This window comes from Pinus tabuliformis, chromosome 7, assembly GCF_031772625.1.
Source record: "Pinus tabuliformis cultivar Carrire ecotype Pingquan chromosome 7, CPIR1, whole genome shotgun sequence".
Lineage (NCBI taxonomy): Eukaryota > Viridiplantae > Streptophyta > Pinopsida > Pinales > Pinaceae > Pinus > Pinus tabuliformis.
This window is the reverse complement of record NC_142293.1, coordinates 1,949,910,246-1,949,929,467: the sequence shown is the minus strand read 5'-3', so window position 1 is coordinate 1,949,929,467 and position 19,222 is coordinate 1,949,910,246. Positions and strand designations below refer to the sequence as shown.

General features: G+C 40.8%; 1 protein-coding gene across 6 annotated transcripts in view; it reads left to right on the top strand.

The window, feature by feature from the left end:
- The window catches only part of LOC149256273 (uncharacterized), a 115,083-nt gene that overhangs the window by 25,671 nt on the left and 70,190 nt on the right, over window positions 1–19,222 (top strand). For 5 of the 6 annotated variants that reach the window (XM_089460711.1, XM_089460712.1, XM_089460710.1 and 2 more), the window contains one exon: window positions 11,848–11,898. The exons of the other annotated variant lie outside the window; for it this stretch is intronic. In XM_089460711.1, the coding sequence (XP_089316837.1) occupies window positions 11,884–11,898 (15 nt within the window). In that variant the 5' untranslated portion in view covers window positions 11,848–11,883. The remainder of the gene's footprint in view (window positions 1–11,847; window positions 11,899–19,222) is intronic. 6 annotated transcript variants of the gene reach the window in all.

Here is a 19,222-nt window from a genome sequence, read left to right as displayed (position 1 = left end):
GGTCTGTTTTCTCTGCCCAACTCCAGTCCTGGTCTTTTCTTCATTGTGGCCCAGACATAAACCAAAGTGTAGATCACTGCGACCAACCCTGTCCTTAGGCCCGCGACCAATACTAAGCCACATATTCACTTCGACCTAGTCTAAGATGCCTCTCCGTTGCCTCTCCACTACATAACAGGCCTTTCGCTGCTTGAACAAATCTCTTGGTAGCCTTAACCAAACCCTTTACTAGCCTCGGTTAGCCCTTACAAACCCTCTTCCAGTCTTCTTTGATAGCTCTACAACCCTCGACCTTGCTAGAAGTCCATGTTCAACCCTGACTAGGCCTTCCTAGCCATCAACCAGGCTTGACTTTCGTCAACTCCTCAGACTTGGTGCATAGATAGACAGATCAACCTTTGGCTAGGGTTCGTTCCTCTCTAGATCTTGACCAAAACACATTTCCTAGCCTCGACACCTAGACTAGGCTTTGACCTTCCTTACAAAACTCTACTCTTTTCTAGACAGATAGAGCCCTCCTTCAGCTCAACCTCTCTCGGACAATTGCTTGACATAAACCCTAACTCGCCCTCTTCTAACAAACTTCCAAACTCGGTCCTTGACTTGGCTTTGTCCAGGGCAAATTTCCTCCACAAAAGAATTCCAGCTCACTTGTTTCTTAGGTTGCTCCTTAACAAGCTCTGGTACCATGTAGAATTTTCTACAATGGTTCACAAAGAAACCAATTTTCTGATCTAATAATTACTACCTAATGCTCTTTAACAATTTAATCTTTATGCCATTGATATTATTGATAAATAATACATAGAAAGTCTCAAAAATGATACAACGAAAGCAGTAAGATCATAAAGAGACAACCATGCACAATAGAGACAACAAATTTTCCTTGGGAAACCCAAACTTGGGGGAAAACTCAACAACTTTTCTTCTAGGAGAAATTGTCCTTTAGCAAGGTTCACTATTACAAATTATCTTAGAAATATGTGCCAAAATCCAAGTCCAAATACCAGTCAAACCTGGTCAAAATTCCATCTAGTCACTGCTAGTCAAATTGCCCAAAAACAAAGAAGTCAATGCTAGTTAACAATCAAGCTTGGTCAAACTTAAGGAAACTTGATCAATTCGTCCTCTAATCAACTCCTTTCTACAGCGGCTTCATAAGATATGTTATTGTGTGTGTGGTCGAAATGAGGATGTCTCTTTGTGTATTTATAGTTGTCAAATTGGTGGGTTTTGACCAAGGGTCACACCCTTTCATGGTGGGGCTAACTTGACATTTTGGAGCCTACATGAACCCAAAAAATTAAACTTTTTTCTTTTAATTTTCATAATTTTCCTAGGCCAACTTAGGATGCTTCTTGGCATGTGGGAATACCTCCTAATGCTACATAAAAATCAACAATAGCCACATGAGATGTATGGGTCTCTCTTTAGCTTTCAAGAGTTAGGGCTTATGATATTCATCTACATGAGTTCTTTTTACAGTGGGCGTGTTTGGCATTGAGTTACCATTCCTCGAGACCTTTTTTCTCACTATCCCTTTTTCCTTTTTCTTTATTTGCTTTAAATAGATAAGCAGGGTGAAGAAAACACAGATAAATCCAACTAGTGTTGCAGGGGTCAAGGAGAGAGGAAGGGGGGGGAGCCACCTAGAGTTAAGATGCTAAATGTAGGAATTTACAGGGTAAGTTCCTTAGATAGAACACCAAAGGACATCGCTCACAAATAGATCACAGATCAATACATCAGTGTTCTTGACGTGGGGAAACAGTCCATGGCCTGAGCCTACGCGGCCACTTCAGGCAATTTATTAATAAAAGAAAGAAAATTTACATAAGCTTCTCTCATGAACGGTCACCTTACAAATGACCCTTCATGTTCTTTAATTAGAGATCATGGACCAATTGGGTGTTAAGCCACAGATCAAGTGTCAGTAATACCGAGGAGAGAATGAACCGTCGGATCACTTCATGTCTAGAACATATTGTGACCGTCGGATTGTAAGTTACAAAAGTACATAGCAAAGAAACACACTTTACTTAACTCTACACTAGACCAAGTTATACTTAACTATTTCCTATGTGTCGGAATATCCTAACACTAAAAGAGGAGGGATATCATTAATATGTTGAGAGAGGAGGGATAAAGCAATGGGAGCGACCTTCCCCACTAGGGTGGAGACACCTTAAAAGAGAGCTTTGCTGCGAGCTAGCCATAACTTCTAACAAAACGAATTTGGAGAGAGCCATCCATACTTGTTTGAATAGAGGCTTTCTTGTGGAGGAGGCAAAATAAGATTTATGCCAAGAACAAATGAGTTGAGGGTAGGATGATGACCAATGAACTATGTGACTGATCCCCTGAAGAACATGTTGCCAAATTGCCTTAGAAAAGTGGCATTCAAGGAAAAGGTAAGGAATGGATTCACATGAGCAGGGAAAAGAGTGTAGCAAGAGTGGTCTAAAATGCCTCTTTTATGGAGGTCTTCAACAGTGTGAATTTTGCCACGGGAGACCATCCAACAAAAGATGTTTACTTTGGGGAGGGCATCGGTATGTTAGATATTTTTTCCAAATTCTTGTTTTTAAGGGGGAGCCCATTTTGGGAAAGGAGCAATTCATAACCTTGCTTTAATGTGTAGTTATTTATGTGCTAGTTGATTGAGTCTTTGGAATACAGATGACAAGATGCACAACCTTGAAGAAGATGGAGAAGGACGGGAATAAGTACCTGGGGTTTGTTATTTTCTCACAACAGTTATTTATTTCCAACAATTTATTTTATTAACGAAATAAATTCTGAATTGTTGAAAAATAAAATCATTGGTACTGTAACATCCAAAAATTTATATGCAGTCGAAATAAAATTAGAGAGAGATCAATCACACATTACAATAGATAAACACCCACAACAATTCACCTTTACTTATTAATCTCAGGAAAATCAGGGTTTCGACCCACAAAGAAATTATAGGGAACTATGCATTGACTGGAACCTGTAACTTTGCCCTACTAGAAGAATTCAGCCCAAGGAACTTTGGCCCACTGGAAATCAACCTCTGAAGAAATTCGGCCCACCTCTCACCAACAACTGGGCCCTACACCTTCCCTTCGAACAACCTCTACACCTCAAGAATTTATGCCTTGGCAAATCAAACTCTCTAACAATTCGACCTTCGTCTCACTGCAACAATTTTGCCCTGCAATCTCTAGTAATTTGACCTCCTGGAATTGCTCTCAAATCCACTTGCACTCTTCCTCCTTTACGTTGTAGTCTAGTTGAGCCTCTTGTTCTAGAGAAAGTTCCTTTCTCTCCTTGTGTTGTGTCTTCACCTCTCCCTTAGGCTTATTTTATAATCTTCATCAAACCTAAATCCCTAACCCTAATCTCCCTTCTAGATCTAGGAGATGAACGATTAAGATCATTTCTACGTCAGTTAAATAATTTATTATTTATCCTTAGAGATTGACTTAAAACCCACAATATTTAATTGACTTTAATTGTTGTATTTTTCCTAAGTTAGACTTAGGAAAGAAGACAAATTATTTACTCCATCAAGCAAGCATCTCAAGAGGCAATAATCCTCCCATGTATTCTAGGACACCAAGCCTATGCAAAAGACTTGTAGAAATTTCTGTTTTCCCACCCCGGTTTTCAGTTTCACCTTATTTCTCCCATGTAGTTAAATGCCCTTTCCCATAACCATACATTTAACAAGCTGAAAAATAAATATTGCTGAAAACACAAATTCTGGAAATTTTACAGAATGCTAGAAATTGCAGAAATAAAAATCAGCAGTAATAAACAGCCATTAAAACACATTTAAACACTGAGATTTTTGGTCAATGTGACCCTGGAAAAACCCCCTACAACTCTTGGGGAAAACCAATTCGAGAGCTCTTCTTTATTTCTGAAAATGCCTTTTTCACAGTGAGAAATATTCAGCAAAAAAATCAGCAAGCAAATTTACAACTTATCTCTTTTCCCATGCCTCACAGCAAACTGGAAATTACAGCAAACAGGACAGCAATAAATGCTGTATGGCCTCCTCGATTTTCGTGCCCACTTTCAGCATTAAATGCTGCTGTACGGCCAGCATTAAATGCGCTGTACGGACTACAATAAATGCACTGTACGGCCTGCAATAAATGCGTTGTACGGCCCTCGTTTTGCATGCAGAAAAATCAGCAAACTGCTCCTCGATTTTTGTGCAAACCACTCCTCGAAAATCGTGCCAAAATCTGCCTTTCACTGTGTGCTGAACCAGCTGTACAAATCTGCTCAATTGCTGCCTTGGAATGTGTGCCAAGCTGCTGTCTCTTTCTCCTCCCTGCTCAGAAATCTCTCTTGCTCTCTTGCTCTCGTTCTCCCAATCTGCTCATGAAAGAATGAATGACCTTTTCCTTCTTTAATCTAACCCCAAGTGATTTTTGGGTGATCCAAGTGACTTTTGGGTGATCCCTAAATCCAATGGCTGAAATAGATTGAGATCTAAGGCTGAGATTAAATGCTCATTTAAATCTCACTTTTTATTTTTTAATTCACCCCACTTTAATAAAGACCCACTTAGTCATTTATTTCCAAAGTCACTTTTCCTTTCTAATTTTTCATTGACTTTATAAAAGTCACTTTAAAATTAGACTTAGTAACTTTATCACTTAAAGTCACTTTTAAATTAGATTTAACTTTATAAAAATTATAAAGTTACTTTAGGAGAAAAATTAAATTCTTTTGGACACTTTTCCCTAGGCCAAAGATCAAAGCCTAAGGGAACCACCTGTCCTCCGGTACCAAATTTCAACAAGACCTTCCGAAGCTACCACAAGCTTCAACACTCCCTCCTAGCAAGGAAGGGATTCTCCACTACCCCCAACTTCTCTATACTTCACAAACTTCCTTTTCACTAGAGGCTTAATGATAATATCTGCCACCTGCTCCTCTGTGGAAATGTACTGCAATCTCACAACACCTCTTTGGACTATGTCATTGATAAATAATATCTGATCTTGATATGCTTGGACCGATCATGAAACACAAGAATCGTAGAGAGCTTGATGCAACTTTGATTGTCATAGTGAATCATTATTAGCCCTATCTCAAGATCAAATAATCTTGCAATCATCTTGCAAAGCCATATTGCCTCACAATTTTCCATACTCACTGCCATCTACTCTGCCTTTGCTGAACTAAGTACCACTGACTGCTGCTTCCTGCTGTACCACGAGATCGTGGCTGACAGGGAAGGCGAGGATGACGATTGTGCCATAAGTGCTCATGCGCCTCTGGAGAAGAGGTCGGGCGACATGGAGTTGTAGTCGAGAGGACTACATGAGGGGGCAGGATCCTTGAGGTGTCCAAACTCTTGGATCACATACGGCTATGGGAGCCCTCAATGACAGTAGCAAAATGACGGGTGTCGATTGGTGCGAGGTGTGATGGAGCAACAACCACAAAGCTAGAGTGCCAAAGTTTGAAGTAACGTAGTGGACGTTGTAGCAGTGTGAGAGGCACAAAGCAGATTGCAGTAGCGCAGTAGCAACAGAGGGTCAGCACAGATTAGCAACAAAAGTAGCTTCAGTATCACGAGGCATCCATACTAACCAGCATGTCAGTTTTTGGGTGAAGTTTCAGTTACTTACTTCTTAGTAACTGACTTGCAATGCAACAATTAGCAGTGGCAGTGCTATGGGCAACATGATGCAACATTTTGAGAGGGAGTTGTAGTACAGATGTAGCAGTGACAGTGGCAGAGTCATGGGCAACAATACAGGATGCAGTGGTGCAGTGGATGAAGGGCAACAGGCCAAGCATCAACAATATAGAGGATCGATGCAGTGGATCAATGTAATACTTCTATTGAGAAGTGTTGCTAGAGCACATTTCTCGCTAAGAGGGAGTGTTGATTTTGGGTAGCATTGAATGTGCTCTAGCTCCGAAATTTTGTGGAGGAGCTAGAACACATGAGATCTCCAAGACCCAAAAATTGTTTGGAGAAATTCCACCCAGATGAGGAGTTATTAAAATAATTAATATTTTTAATGGGTTCCTAAGTCTAAACTTAGGAAAATAAAAATATTAATGGGTATTAATAAGAATATGGGTGAGAAACTTCTAAGTGACGAGGATCAAGTCTGTTTTAATCTTAGCCGTTGATTAGGGACTTAATCTCAGCCGTTGATTCATCAACAAGAAAAGTATAAGAGGAGGCTTGAGGGTCAGTTGGAGATACACTTGAGAGATCAGTCAGTTTGATTTTTTTGGGGCGAGGTTTGTTGAGAAAATCGAACAAGTGATCTATTGCAGTGAGAGGGGCAGTAGCAGAGAGTTGGATTGGAAGGGAGTTTCGAGCCAACGAGTACCAGGCAGAGAGGCAGCAATAGCATCAAAGAGGCAACACAGAGGCCTACACAGCCCAGGAAGGGGCTCACGCAGAGCTGACACAGGCCAAGAGGGTTCTTGCAGTGGCAGTGCGAGATAATTGAGGGAAAGTTCAAGATTTTGCTAGGAGTTCGATGTTCTGAGCCGGGAGGGTTGAAGTCGAAGCTTCCAAGGGAAAATCGATCCAGCAGAGAAGCAACGCAGTCTCCCAGAGGCAAGACGCTAGCCCACACAAAGCAGATTGAGCTGGGATTTTAGCAGTTCTTGTCAGAGTCAGCCATTTAGTGGATCAGTTGAGACTTGGAGAACGAGGTAAACCCTCGTATGTATTTCTTGCTGCCTTAATATCTCTGAAAGGTTAGCCAGTGTGAGAGGCAACCTGTTGTACTTAGATTTTGCTTGATTAATAATACAAACCCTCTATATGTTGCACCGGTTTCTCCGAATTGGGTTTTTCCGGGAACGATTGTCCAAAAATAACAGTGTCCCTTGTGTATTTGTCTCGTTCTATTTCAGTTCATGATCTGCATGTATGTGTAGTTTGCAATAGTGTTTCATCGCTATTTAAATAATTAAATAACTCGTTGAATGCAAAAACAAGTAGGAGATGATAAACTAGTGATTGCAGTAGGATTTTTGATGTGTAGATTCAGAAATTTTCACAATCTCCACAATACCCATCAATCTCCTTTTATCATCTCTCATTGAGCAATCAACAACCACGATATATTTACAATCGATGGATAAGATCATCTTGACTTCATTCAATCACTTTTCTAAAAGTCACTAGAGAAAAATCAATTTGTCTTAATTAATATTGATTAATTAGCCACTTTTTTCAAGTTAGACTCATAAAATAATTAAACTAGCAATTTAAATCTAATTAAGACAATTTTCCTTAATTTTTTTTTCTTTGTTGGGTATTGGAGATAATTAATCCATCCGTCTTTCTAGCCTCATAGACACGACTTGAGGCTAGAACACCTATTCGAGCTACACAAACTAACACTCCCTCTTACCGAGGAAGGTGTTTTGCATGACAACCAACTTATCTCTGAAGAAGATGAATCTTTCCTTCCCTGAGGCCTTCGTCTGAATGTTTGTTACCTGCTGATTTGTAGGTATATACTGTAGCTGAACTATCTTACGCTGTACACAATCCCCGATGAAGTGATACTTGATGTCTATATGCTTAGACATGTCGTGAAACACCAAATTCTCAAAAAACCTGATGCAACTCTAATTGTTGTAGTGTATTATCACTGTTGTCTCAACCCTCTAACATGACAAGGCTAGTAACAACTTTTGAAGCCAAATGGCCTCTTATGTCGCCATGCTAGCTGCTATATACTTTGTTTCTGCAGACGTCAGTGCCACGGGCTTCTGCTTCCTACTGTACCAAGAGACAACTCCTGATCCCATGCTGAAGCGGCACCCAAAAGTGCTTTTCTTGGCCTACTGTACTACCTGCCTAGTCTGTGTCAGTATAGCCCACCAATTTGATACCATCACCTTGAGCATATATTACCCCATACTCGATTTTACCACGCAAATACTGTAGTACATGCTTTGTCACTGTCCAATGCACTGTCTTCGACTCGACCATGAACTGACTCAGAGAGTTTGTTGTAGAGGATATATCTGGCATGGTGTCAACAAAATACATGAGAGAGCCAATTAACTACTTGTATAAGTTGGGGTCTATGTCCTTCTCCCCGGATGTGTCTACGTTCCTCCACTTCGTGATCATGGGTGTGGACATGGCTCTGCAATCCTCCATCCAAAACCTCCTTAGGATCTCGATGTAGTATTTCCCTTGCCCAAGGAAAATCTCCCCATTTGTCTGCTACACCTCCATGCCTAGAAATTAGTGCATAAGCCCCAAATCCTTCATCTCGAACTATGCTTCAAGGTCCCTCTTGCACTCCTCGATGAGCCTTAGTGAACTTGTTAGAAACAAGTCGTCCACATATAGAACGAGAATGAGAACCTCACTCCCAACCACCACATAGTAGAGATATGCATTCGCCTCACTCTTCATGAAGCCCATTCCCTCCAAGTATCTAACAATGCACTCATACCACGCCCTACGAGGCTGCTTTAGCCCGTACAAAGCTCTCTTCAATTTGAACACGTGGGTCTCATTGCTGTGTGCCACAAAGCCCTCTAGTTGTGCTATGTATACCTCCTCTTCCAACTCACCGTTAAGGAACGTTTTCTTGACATTGATGGAGCTGCCTTCTGATCTATTATGCGAGTGAGATCATGGCTTGTATAGAGGTATACTTGGCTGCAAGAGTGAATGTCTCCTGATAGTTTATTCCCTCCTTTCAAGAAAACTCATTGGCTACAAACCTTGCCTTCTATTTCTTGATGCTACTGTTTGCATCGTGCTTGATCTTAAAGATCCAGCGTGATTCAACCACCGCCCTATCTGTCGGTCTAGGAACAACGTCCCATACTTCGCTTTTGTGCGGCCTCCTGATTGTTAGAAGGCTCGCTATCTACCAATTGACTAACCAATGCCATGTAGCCAGTGTACTGTCTGGTTGTCTCTGCTATCTACTGCCTTTCCTAGGAGCTCCCACAAACTCTTGAACATCCCTAAGTGTTTGTTGAACATCACGCTTCCTCTTGTCAACTGTAGAGGGTGGAATGCCAACCTCCACGTCCTCCTGATGCATCTCTCATATTTACTACATTTGCTGCTCCATACTCTGCGAACTCTTAGGAACTCCTGCACATGTACTCGTATTGGTAATTTTATTGGTGCTTTGCTGCCCTTGATTCTGTTGCTCAATCCTTGGAGCTTCTGCTGGCTGCTCACTTTGATCAATTGGTAGCAAATCTCTGGACCTCATGTATGTCTTTATATTCCATGAACTTAACATCACATATGACAATAATCCTCCTATCACTTGGAATAAATATGCGATATGCCTTTGAGGTCTTTTTGTACCCCACAAAGTACCACCTTTTTGCAATCTGATCCAACTTGGCGTTGAAAAGTGTAACTAGGTTTGGTGTTCATAATGCCATGTGTAATTATGATTTTATGTAATTGATGAAAGGAAGAAAAATAAAATTATTGTAATGCTTGTCTCATGGGTTTCACGAGCAAGGAACTTTATTTTAGTGATGGCTCCTGTTGTGAGCCTTAAGGATTTGTCATCTAGTCATAAAAGTCAAATTGAGTCTATGCCATATATGAAGGACCATTCTTGGGCATGTTACACTTTTGTATAAGTCATTAAATGTATAGGAAGGCCCTCCAGTACCAAGCAAAGTCTCCTCCTCAAGTCGACTTCAAGAGGGATAATTATATCTTCACTAAATGACACATCGGTCCAACTTGCAATCATGTCGGCCTATTATGGTGCAACCAACTATAAATAGTATAGTGGGTCTCCTCCCATCGGTGAAAGTCCATAAATAGAAGGTAGCCTTAGTTGAGGTGACAGTGGGATATGTCTCTATTTGTTTCCCTTGGCCTAACATTTGCCCTTTAGGGATCCCCCTTAGGTCCCCTGCTAGTTTGAGTGGTAACAGTTCTTAAAGTAGGAAATGCATTAATAAATAATATAAGAGCAAAATCTAGCATTCTTGCACATTAAACCCTTCTCCTCAGGCTGATGTCATCACTTATTGTTATTTGTTGTTTATGCATTATTTTAGCCATAAAATTCCATGTATTTATATGAAGGTCTTGCATCCTTTGTTGATTATTCATTAAAAGATCTTTTCTTTGGGCTATTATTTGGGATCACATGCCTTATCATTGAAAATCTTCAAAACCCTAACTTATAACAACCCTTTAATTGGTCTAGGAATATAGTACTTGCACTTTGACATAGATTATTTAGGGCTTCTAGGCTGTGCTGGTACTATATCTTGCTTATTTGACCTCATATCATTCGCTTTGAGCCATTATGAATGAATATCCTTTAGTTGAGCTGTTAGGAAAGCCTCCTTTGTGGTCAAATACCACTAAAGTGTAGGAGAAAGGTTGTTGAGGTGACAATGGCAACCAATTTTCTTATTGTCCTAAGACCTTGTCTGCCTAGTGAGGCTTTGGACTTGGCCAACTAGATTTTGTGGTTGCAGGTTTTGAAGAATATGTAAAATTTTGAGATAAGCTTGGTGTAATTAGTAGATTGACCATTAAGGGAGGGTACTAAAGTAAATGTTAGCTTGATAGTGGTCAATTAGGTACTAGACTTGGGCATTAATAAAGTCAATTGGACTTTAGTTTATTTTATGCTTTTTATGTCTTATTTCACTTTAGTGTGTATTGAGGTCTATCCCACATTCATAAAGTGGATTAGCTTGACTCCATTGTAAGCTATATAAGAAAGCTTTCTCTTTCTTACTATTCACTCAATACAAAAAACTCTTTCAAGTTTTATTGGTCACTTTATGTGCTTAATTTTTGTAATAGGATACTCTCAGGGATGATTGGCTATATAGGAAGGGGTAGAACTCAAGCTATATTTGGCTTTTGTTTGCTTTATATCCCTTGCCATTTGTTTGCATTTTGATATTTGGCTCATGGTTTTTATTTTCTCATGCATCAACATCAAGTTATTCCAACCCCTTCTCATAGGACAAGGTCAATAGGGAAGCAATATGAGTGATTGACAACAACCAATCAAAAGATGGGATAACAAAATGAGGGCAATGATGATAAGTGTTAAGCATGAATAACATGGAACACTACCACCATTAGAGACTCCTATTTGTGCCCTTCCTAGATAGTGAAAGAAAGACCTTAAGGACGGTTGCTCTGTACTACAGGCAAATGATAACAGGCAAGGTGAAATAAGGGAACAAATACACAACCAATAGTGGTCTATAATCCAATTTTAGCCTGTGTTACATACCAGAATGCCTTAAACATTAATTGAAAGAACTTGAATGCAAAATTAATTAATGTACCTCACAATAGTTGATCCACTTTCATTGGATAAGTAGGTTAGACCAGTGAATGCATTGGCTGGAGAATGGGTGAGATGCATCTCAGGTGGGCTATCCGTGGATCATAGCAGGGGCTGTTGGCTGGCAAGCTGCATCGAAGGAGAAAATTTTCTCCTAGCGTTACCCATGTGTGTGGATGGGTAACAGTTTTCATAGGGAGTTTTAGTTGATTGATTTCTCCCTCTTGATAATTAATTAGTTGTCTATTCTATGTTGAACATCTATTATGCAATTTCTTTCCATTATTTATATTTTTAGTACCATTGGCGACTACTTACATTACATTTGTGTACTTAATCATAGTAGGGCTTTGATTTCATGCCTGTGTAAGATTTATTTTTGGTGCATCAATATGGTTTGTTTTTGGTCATTTGTGGACACTATCTCTTTTTCATTTGAAATTTGCACATTTTTTGATATATTGTTCTTAGTTTATCAGTGTTAGAGTTTTGCTTGAAGTTGCATTTATCAAGTTGACCTTTTTATCTATTGCAGAGGTCTTAGATTGTGATTTTCATTTGCGTCATCAGAATGGCTAATTTGAAGGTATATGCCCATCCCTTCTATCTCATCGTTTAGATCTCCAACTTTTTTCAGGTTCATGATTGTTATGTTATTCATTTGAAGTTAATGTTTTCTTTTCTATATAGGACAAGAGGTGGCATTAGGGTTTTTTGTTTTCTGGTTAAACATGATTTATGGTTTTAGGGCTAAAATCATTAAGCAATTTGTGTAGCCACTTAAAGGGTTTGATGACTGAATTCCAACATTTTTCCTTCGTCTACCATGCTTAGTATGTGGCATCCATAGACTTTATTGTAGGAAAGACTATGTTTTCTAATTTTGTATTCTAGTAAGATTATTTATGGAGATAGACTGGCAAGGCTATGGACCAGATGATTACAATAATTCATGTCTTCAAGTGTATTTGTGTCAATTCTAGAATAATGACGTTGATACCAAGGATAATTTCAAGCTTTCAAAAGTGCATTATCCAATGTACATTTCTCAAGGGAAGAGTACTCGATCATTATGGTTATAATCACATTGTTGATGTAATGTTTTATGGATGGTCATTACTTTATTGTTTATATTAGTATATAAGTGAAAGCGATTTTGTATGAACCACATGGTTACAATAATACACGTCTTTGAGTTTAGGTGTGTCAATTCCAGAACGATGATGCAGGTGTTTTGAATTACAACATTTATTACCAAGGATAAATTCACGCTTTCTAAAGTGTATAATCCAGTGTACATTTCTTAAGGGAAGAATACTTGATCATTATGGTTATAATCATATTGTTGATTTCATGTTTTATGGATGGTCATTACTTTACTGTTTATGTTAGCATATTGGTGAAAGTGCTTTTATCATAGTTCATTAAGAAGTCATAATATTGTAGATAATAAAACAAGTTTAAAATGACATTAAGTAACTACACAAGCACATGTCTCTTGTTGAATGGTGTTGTCATTGATGTCAACCCTGGGGTTTGACTTTGATTAAACACATGCCTTTGATGTCAAACTATTAATGAACACTCTTATATTTGTCTGGGTTAAGCTCCACTATTGGATGGTTGAAAACACTAGTTATTTTGGGTTCTTTGGACTGAGGACGTACCCAGATTGAAGTAGCCAAAGACTGAGTTTGCTTTGGAGATCCTCATCATTGGGTTCTCCTCGTTAAGATGTTTCTGGTAGTACGTGGCATGCCCTGAGAGGCCTCATGGATTGAGATATATTTGTGTTTGAAGTTGAGGACCCCAGTTTGTGGGCTAAAACCCCAGAGGGTGACCATATGGCCCCTTCACCTTGGTCAAGTCAAAAGTTTGTAGGATTTATCACCTTATATTTAAACAACTATTCTTATGGCAAAAGAACATGTATGAATTAATAATTAACTAATGATTAAGGGTTAACATTATAAGTCAAAAATTAAGAGGAACCTTTATTAAAACACAAAAAATTTGTTTTAAAAAGAAGGGAGACAAATTAAATTCAATCCTAATATCTCTCTAAATAACAAATAAAAATTTAAATCAAGTCAAATAAATTAAATCCTAAGGTCACCTCATTTTCTTTGGCTTCAATTTCAAATGTTGAATTTAAATTTAATATATTCCGCTCTAAAACCTTCTAACAGTTTCACTATTGAAGCCCTCCTCATTATTGGTCGAAATTCAACTTGAAACTAACATTTTCTCTCCTAAATCTAAGGTCGGCCTACCTTCCTTGAGCATCGCTCAACCATCTATAAAAGAAGTCATAAAAGATTGGCAAATTCGTTAGGGATTCTTTGATTGATAAATTTCAGGGATTCGTTTCTATCTCACAGAACAATGGACAACAACAGTTTTTGGAATTATTTATCAACCAATGAAAGTCATGATGGCTACTTCCAAAAGCTTGGACCTGTGGTCATTCATTCAGTAGAAAATTCGGACTTGTGATTCCTGTGCTATAGTGTCAATATCAGGACAACAAGGGTTTTTACTGCATTTTCTTTTTGGATTTTTTGGGATTCGCTTGGGTATCATTTTAATTGTAGGTGTAGGCTTTCATTACAGCTGTCGGCCCTCATTAGGGCACTTTCAGTCCTAAAAGAACAACAGTTTGTAGATTTACAAGGCTGTGGTTTTAACTAATGACTGGAAATTGATGGTATTTATACACTTACAGTTGCAGTTCTCAATCCTACAGGGACAATCTTGGAGCAGTAAGATTATATTTGCTTGATCCTAAGTAAAAGAACAATAGTATTGAGCCAATTATGTTGTGACCTTGATTAACATTGTTGGTTAACTTGACAAAAATCATCATCCTTAATATGAAAGACAGTGGTGGCCTTTAGACAATGTTTTAGAGGGATAGTGAAAACTGATTCTTGTTAACCATAAGACAATAACCTTATAACAGCGTTCTGTGAGATGACTTAATGAAGATTGTGCTATACTCAACACACTCATTGAACAACTTCAAGGATCAAATGCACAAAGCCAATGATTGATTTATGATTTTGCTGTGTTTTGGATTGACAGTATAACAGTAATTGCAGTATATGCTTGATATTGAAGTGTGTGTGAACATGACCACGACTTAACAGTGACCTTACAACAACAGTCAGTATATATATATATATTGCACGAAACTTTAAAGAACCTGGCGTTTCGGGCCATACCCGTACCCGAAACTCCAAAACTTGGCCGAAACTCGACCATCATGTAATCATCTATTAAAGTTAATAAAGACTTGTTTTTCCTTTTAAATTGTCATCTATGGGTCATATTCCCTTTTTCTTGCAAGATAATGTGTTATTCACTTATTTATTTATATATATTCATTTATATATACATATATGACATTTCCATTTTTGGGAGGTGACGTTTCTAAACGTACCCATTTCGGAGACTCCGAAACATTTCAACGTTTTGTGCAACATATATATATATATATATATATAAGTGACCTGTTGGTTACATAGCCAATGACTTTGACAATTTTTTTTATTACAAATCAGTAGTATATATTCTTAAAAAAGGTTCGACACTCCACTAAAGAAAGCCAGGAGCTTATGTATTACATGTTGGAATTTCTAAGTCTGACACGTTAGAAACCCTTCATGCACTTTACTGATTTATTCCTACCTACTTGTTCTGTTAATTAACAAGTTATTTACCATGTAAATACTGAAAATAAATACAAGTACATGCTCAACACATTACAGATCATCAACTGAAGGAAATAGAAACAAGCACACAAGTGACACCGTTGTTTTTGGACTAATGTCCCCGGAAAAACCCAATGCGGGAAAACCGGTGCAACTATCTGAGGATTTGATTTATTAAGCAGTTTCAGAATACAATCTGGGTGCCAAATCCGGCTCACCCAACAGAGAAAAATCTTGGCATTAGTACCCCTCTCCTTCGGAGACAGATGCTCTGGTTGAAACCCTGGATAAACACTCCGATAGCTTCGGCAACTCCTCAGCTCCAATCTGCCCCACGAAAAACTCCAGTGTCAGCCTCTAGGGACTACGTCAGCCTCTTCTGCCCTCTACATCAGTTTCCCGACAGTTCTCGACAGTTCTGGCAGTTCCGGCTTCTGCCCTCTGCGTCTGCTTTCTCGGCAGTTCCCTGCAGTTCCGGTTGTTCTCGACAGTTCCGGTTTTTGCCCTCTGCGTCAGCATTCCCGGCAGTTCCGGTTGTTCCCAACAGTTCCGATTTCTGCCCTCTGCGTCAACTTTCCTCGCTGTTCTGGCAGTTTCGGCAGTTCCCGGTAGTTCTGACTGTTCCCGACAGTTCTGGCTTTTGCCCTTTTCGTCAGCTTTCCCGGCTGCTGCGCTGATCCTCTCGACACTATCTCTGCCTCTTTGCTTCTGTATTCACTGCCCCTTAGCTGCAACTCCAGATCACTCTCTCAACTTTCTTAGCAAACCCAGCCCCAGAAAATCGAAATCTTGATCTCTTGGTGTGTTCTCCAAGTGACCCTCAAGTCTCCTCTTATACTTTTCTCGTTGACAAATCAATGGCCGAGATTAAGTCCTAATCAACGGCTAAGATTAGATCTGGCTTGATCCATGACTTTTGGACCATTCTAACACAATTTTATATTAATTCACATTAATATTTTAATTTCCCTAAGTTTAGATGTAGGCACTCCATTAAAAATATTAATTATTTTAATATCTCCCAAGCTGTTTAGAATCTGCCCAAACCCTTTTTGGGTATTAGAGATCTCATGTGCCTTAGCCTCTCCACCAATTTTCGTGGCTAGAGCACATCCGATACTACCCCAAAAATCAACACTCCCTCTTAGCGAGGACTGTGCTCTAATAATACTCTTCACTGAGCATCACTCTGATTATCCGGCATCGGTCCCAGTGTTGATGCTAGGCTTGCTGCCCAACATCTTCTGCACTGTTGCATCTTGTACTGCTACCGAAGGCCCTACCATTGCCATTGTTGCATCCGTACTGCAACTCCCTCTGCATTTGTGTTGCTGCCCATGGCTCTGCGACTGCCACTGCTGCATCTGCACCGCAACTCCTCTCATCATGCTGCATTGTGCTGCCTGTAGCACTACTACTGCTAACTGCTGCACTGCAACCCAGTTACTGAGAAGTAAGTAATTGATCTCCCAACTTTGACATCTCCATCAGGTTAGAAACACTTCTGATGCTGAAGCTCCCTTTGTCACTGACAAGTGCTCCCTCTCTGACCTCTGCGTTGCTGCAACAACTCCATGCATCTCGTAATGTTGCACACCTCTGTGTGCCATCCTGCATTGGTGCAACACTCTCGTGCCTCTCGCACTGTTGCAGCCTGCTAGCCTCGCGTTGTCCTGGGAATCTTGCATTGTAGCTCCCTCTGTCGCTCCATCCGCATCCGTCTCTACTAACATCGCTAGTACTGCTACTCCTCTTCGGGGCTCCCGTAGCAAGGTCTAATCCAAGAGGCTGGGTACCTCAAGGATCCTGCCCCTCATTGCCTGTAGTCCTCCTGACTACAACTCGATGTCTCCCCACTTCTTCTGAAGTGGCACGTGAGCACTCATGGCACAATCATCGTCTGTCTCCACTTCCTTCTCTACCCTTGCTGGTGCTGCCTTGGTCTCGGAGGCCTCTCCCTTACTCTTCTTCCTTGGACACTGGGTCGCATAATGACCCAATTCCCCACAATGGAAGCATTTGACCTTGGAGAGGTCCTTCTTCTTCCGTTTCTCTTGCTTTCCCTCAGATGCTAGGGCAACATCTTCCTCCTCCTCCTTCTTGATTTTGATCCCCTTGCCGCTGCTTTCCACCTTGCTCAGCCTTCTGATCTCTTCTTGGCGAAGAGCAGCTCACATTTCCTCCCAATCTGGAAGGGTCGCCCTGCCCAGTATGCTCTGGACAAACACCTTCCAGTCTTCTAAGACTGCATTTAGGGCTGTTCTCACCATCAATTCTGGATCCGGCGTTGCCCCTATGGAAGTCAGCTGATCCCAGATATCCTTCAATCAACCGAGGAATGGGTCGATCTGTTCTCCCTTCTTCATTTGGTATGACCGCAACTGATTTTCTAGTAGCATCTTCCTCTGCACGAAAATATGCTGATACAACTTGGTCATGGCCTCCCACATCTCCTGTGCCGTGTTCTTCTCGGCAATATGTGGTACTATATGATCCTTGACCCCATCAAGGATGATACTCTTAGCCCTCGCCATTGCATCCTCGTACCTGTCGTTATCAGCGGGTTGACTAGGATAGCTATCGTCCTCAAGGCGAAGTGCTTAACACGATTTCTGTCAAGTATGGATAAGATTCTGGCCTTCTAGACTACGAAGTTTGAGGCTTCGTCCAGTCTGTCCTGGTCTCTTACTCCGTGTAGTGCCATTCCGCTGCTCTTCTACTTCCCTCCTGGAAGTTCTCGATGTGACTCCCTCTGAGCCTCGATTTCCCTCCTGGAAATCCTTCTACCGATGTCGAGATGCCCCCTACTCTAATATTCTGTGCAACTGGACCACTGATTCGGATTTCTCGGCTAGAAACCCTCAGTAGCAACTCCCTCCTCTTTGGCCTTGCCTTGTTAGGTACTGTTTTGACAACAGTACCCCACCAGCTCCACTTGCAACTTATCCATAATCTCCTAAAACCCAGCAACTTGAAGGTGAGAGCTCCTAGGCTGTGCACAGTCCCAACACCGACAAACTAGCTCCCTAAGCCAATTGCGTCAACCCTCTTGGCCTCTGCGTGGCTCTACATGAGCCTGTCTTTGCCTCCCTCAGTCTCTGCGCAACCTCTTCTTGGCCCAAACTTGATGAAGCATGCACTGTGTCACCCCTTCCTTGCTGTTTTGCTGCTAGGAACAACTTCTGTCACTTGGGACAACTGTTTTTTGCTGTTGCTGCTTTGCTCGGCTGATGTCCTCAGTTCTCTTATGATCTGCAATCACGCTCTGATACCATGTTGGAATTTCTAAGTCTGACACGTTAGAAACCTTTCATGCACTTTACTGATTTATTCCTATCTACTTGTTCTTTTAATTAACAAGTTATTTACCATGTAAATACTGGAAATAAATACAAGTACATGCTCAACACATTACAAATCAACTAAAGAAAATAGAAACAAGCACACAAGTGACAACGTTGTTTTTGGACTAATGTCCTCGAAAAAACCCAATGCGGGAAAACTAGTGCAGCTATCTGAGGGTTTGATTTATTAAGTAGTTTCAAAATACAATTTGGGTGCCAAATCCGGCTCACCCAACAGAGAAAAATCTCGACAGTAGTACCTCTCCTTCGGAGACAGATGCTTCGGCTGAAACCCTGGATAAACACTCCGACAGCTCCTCAGCTCCAATCTGCCCCACGAAAAACCCCAGCATCAGCCTCTAGGGACTACGTTAGCCTCTTCTGCCCTCTGCGTCAGCTTTCCTGGTAGTTCCGGCTCTTGCCCTCTGTGTTAGCGTTCCCAGCAGTTCTGACAGTTCCCGACTGTTCCGGTTGTTCTTGGCAGTTCCGGCTTCTGCCCTCTGTGTCAGCTTCCCCGGCAGTTCCGACAGTTCTCGGCAGTTCCGGCTGTTCTCGGCAGTTCTGGCTTCTGCCCTCTGCGCCAACTTTCCCGGTTGTTCCAACAGTTCCGGCTATTCCCAGCAGTTCCGGCTTCTGCCCTTTGCATCAGCTTTCCCGGCTGCTGCGCTGATCCTCCCGGCACTATCTCTGCCTCTCTGCTTCTGTATTCACTGCCCCTCAGCTGCAACTCCAGATCACTCTCTCAACTTTCTCAGCAAACCCAGCCCCAGAAAGTCGAAATCTTGATCTCTTGGTGTGTTCTCCAAGTGACCCTCAAGCCTCCTCTTATACTTTTCTCGTTGACAAATCAACG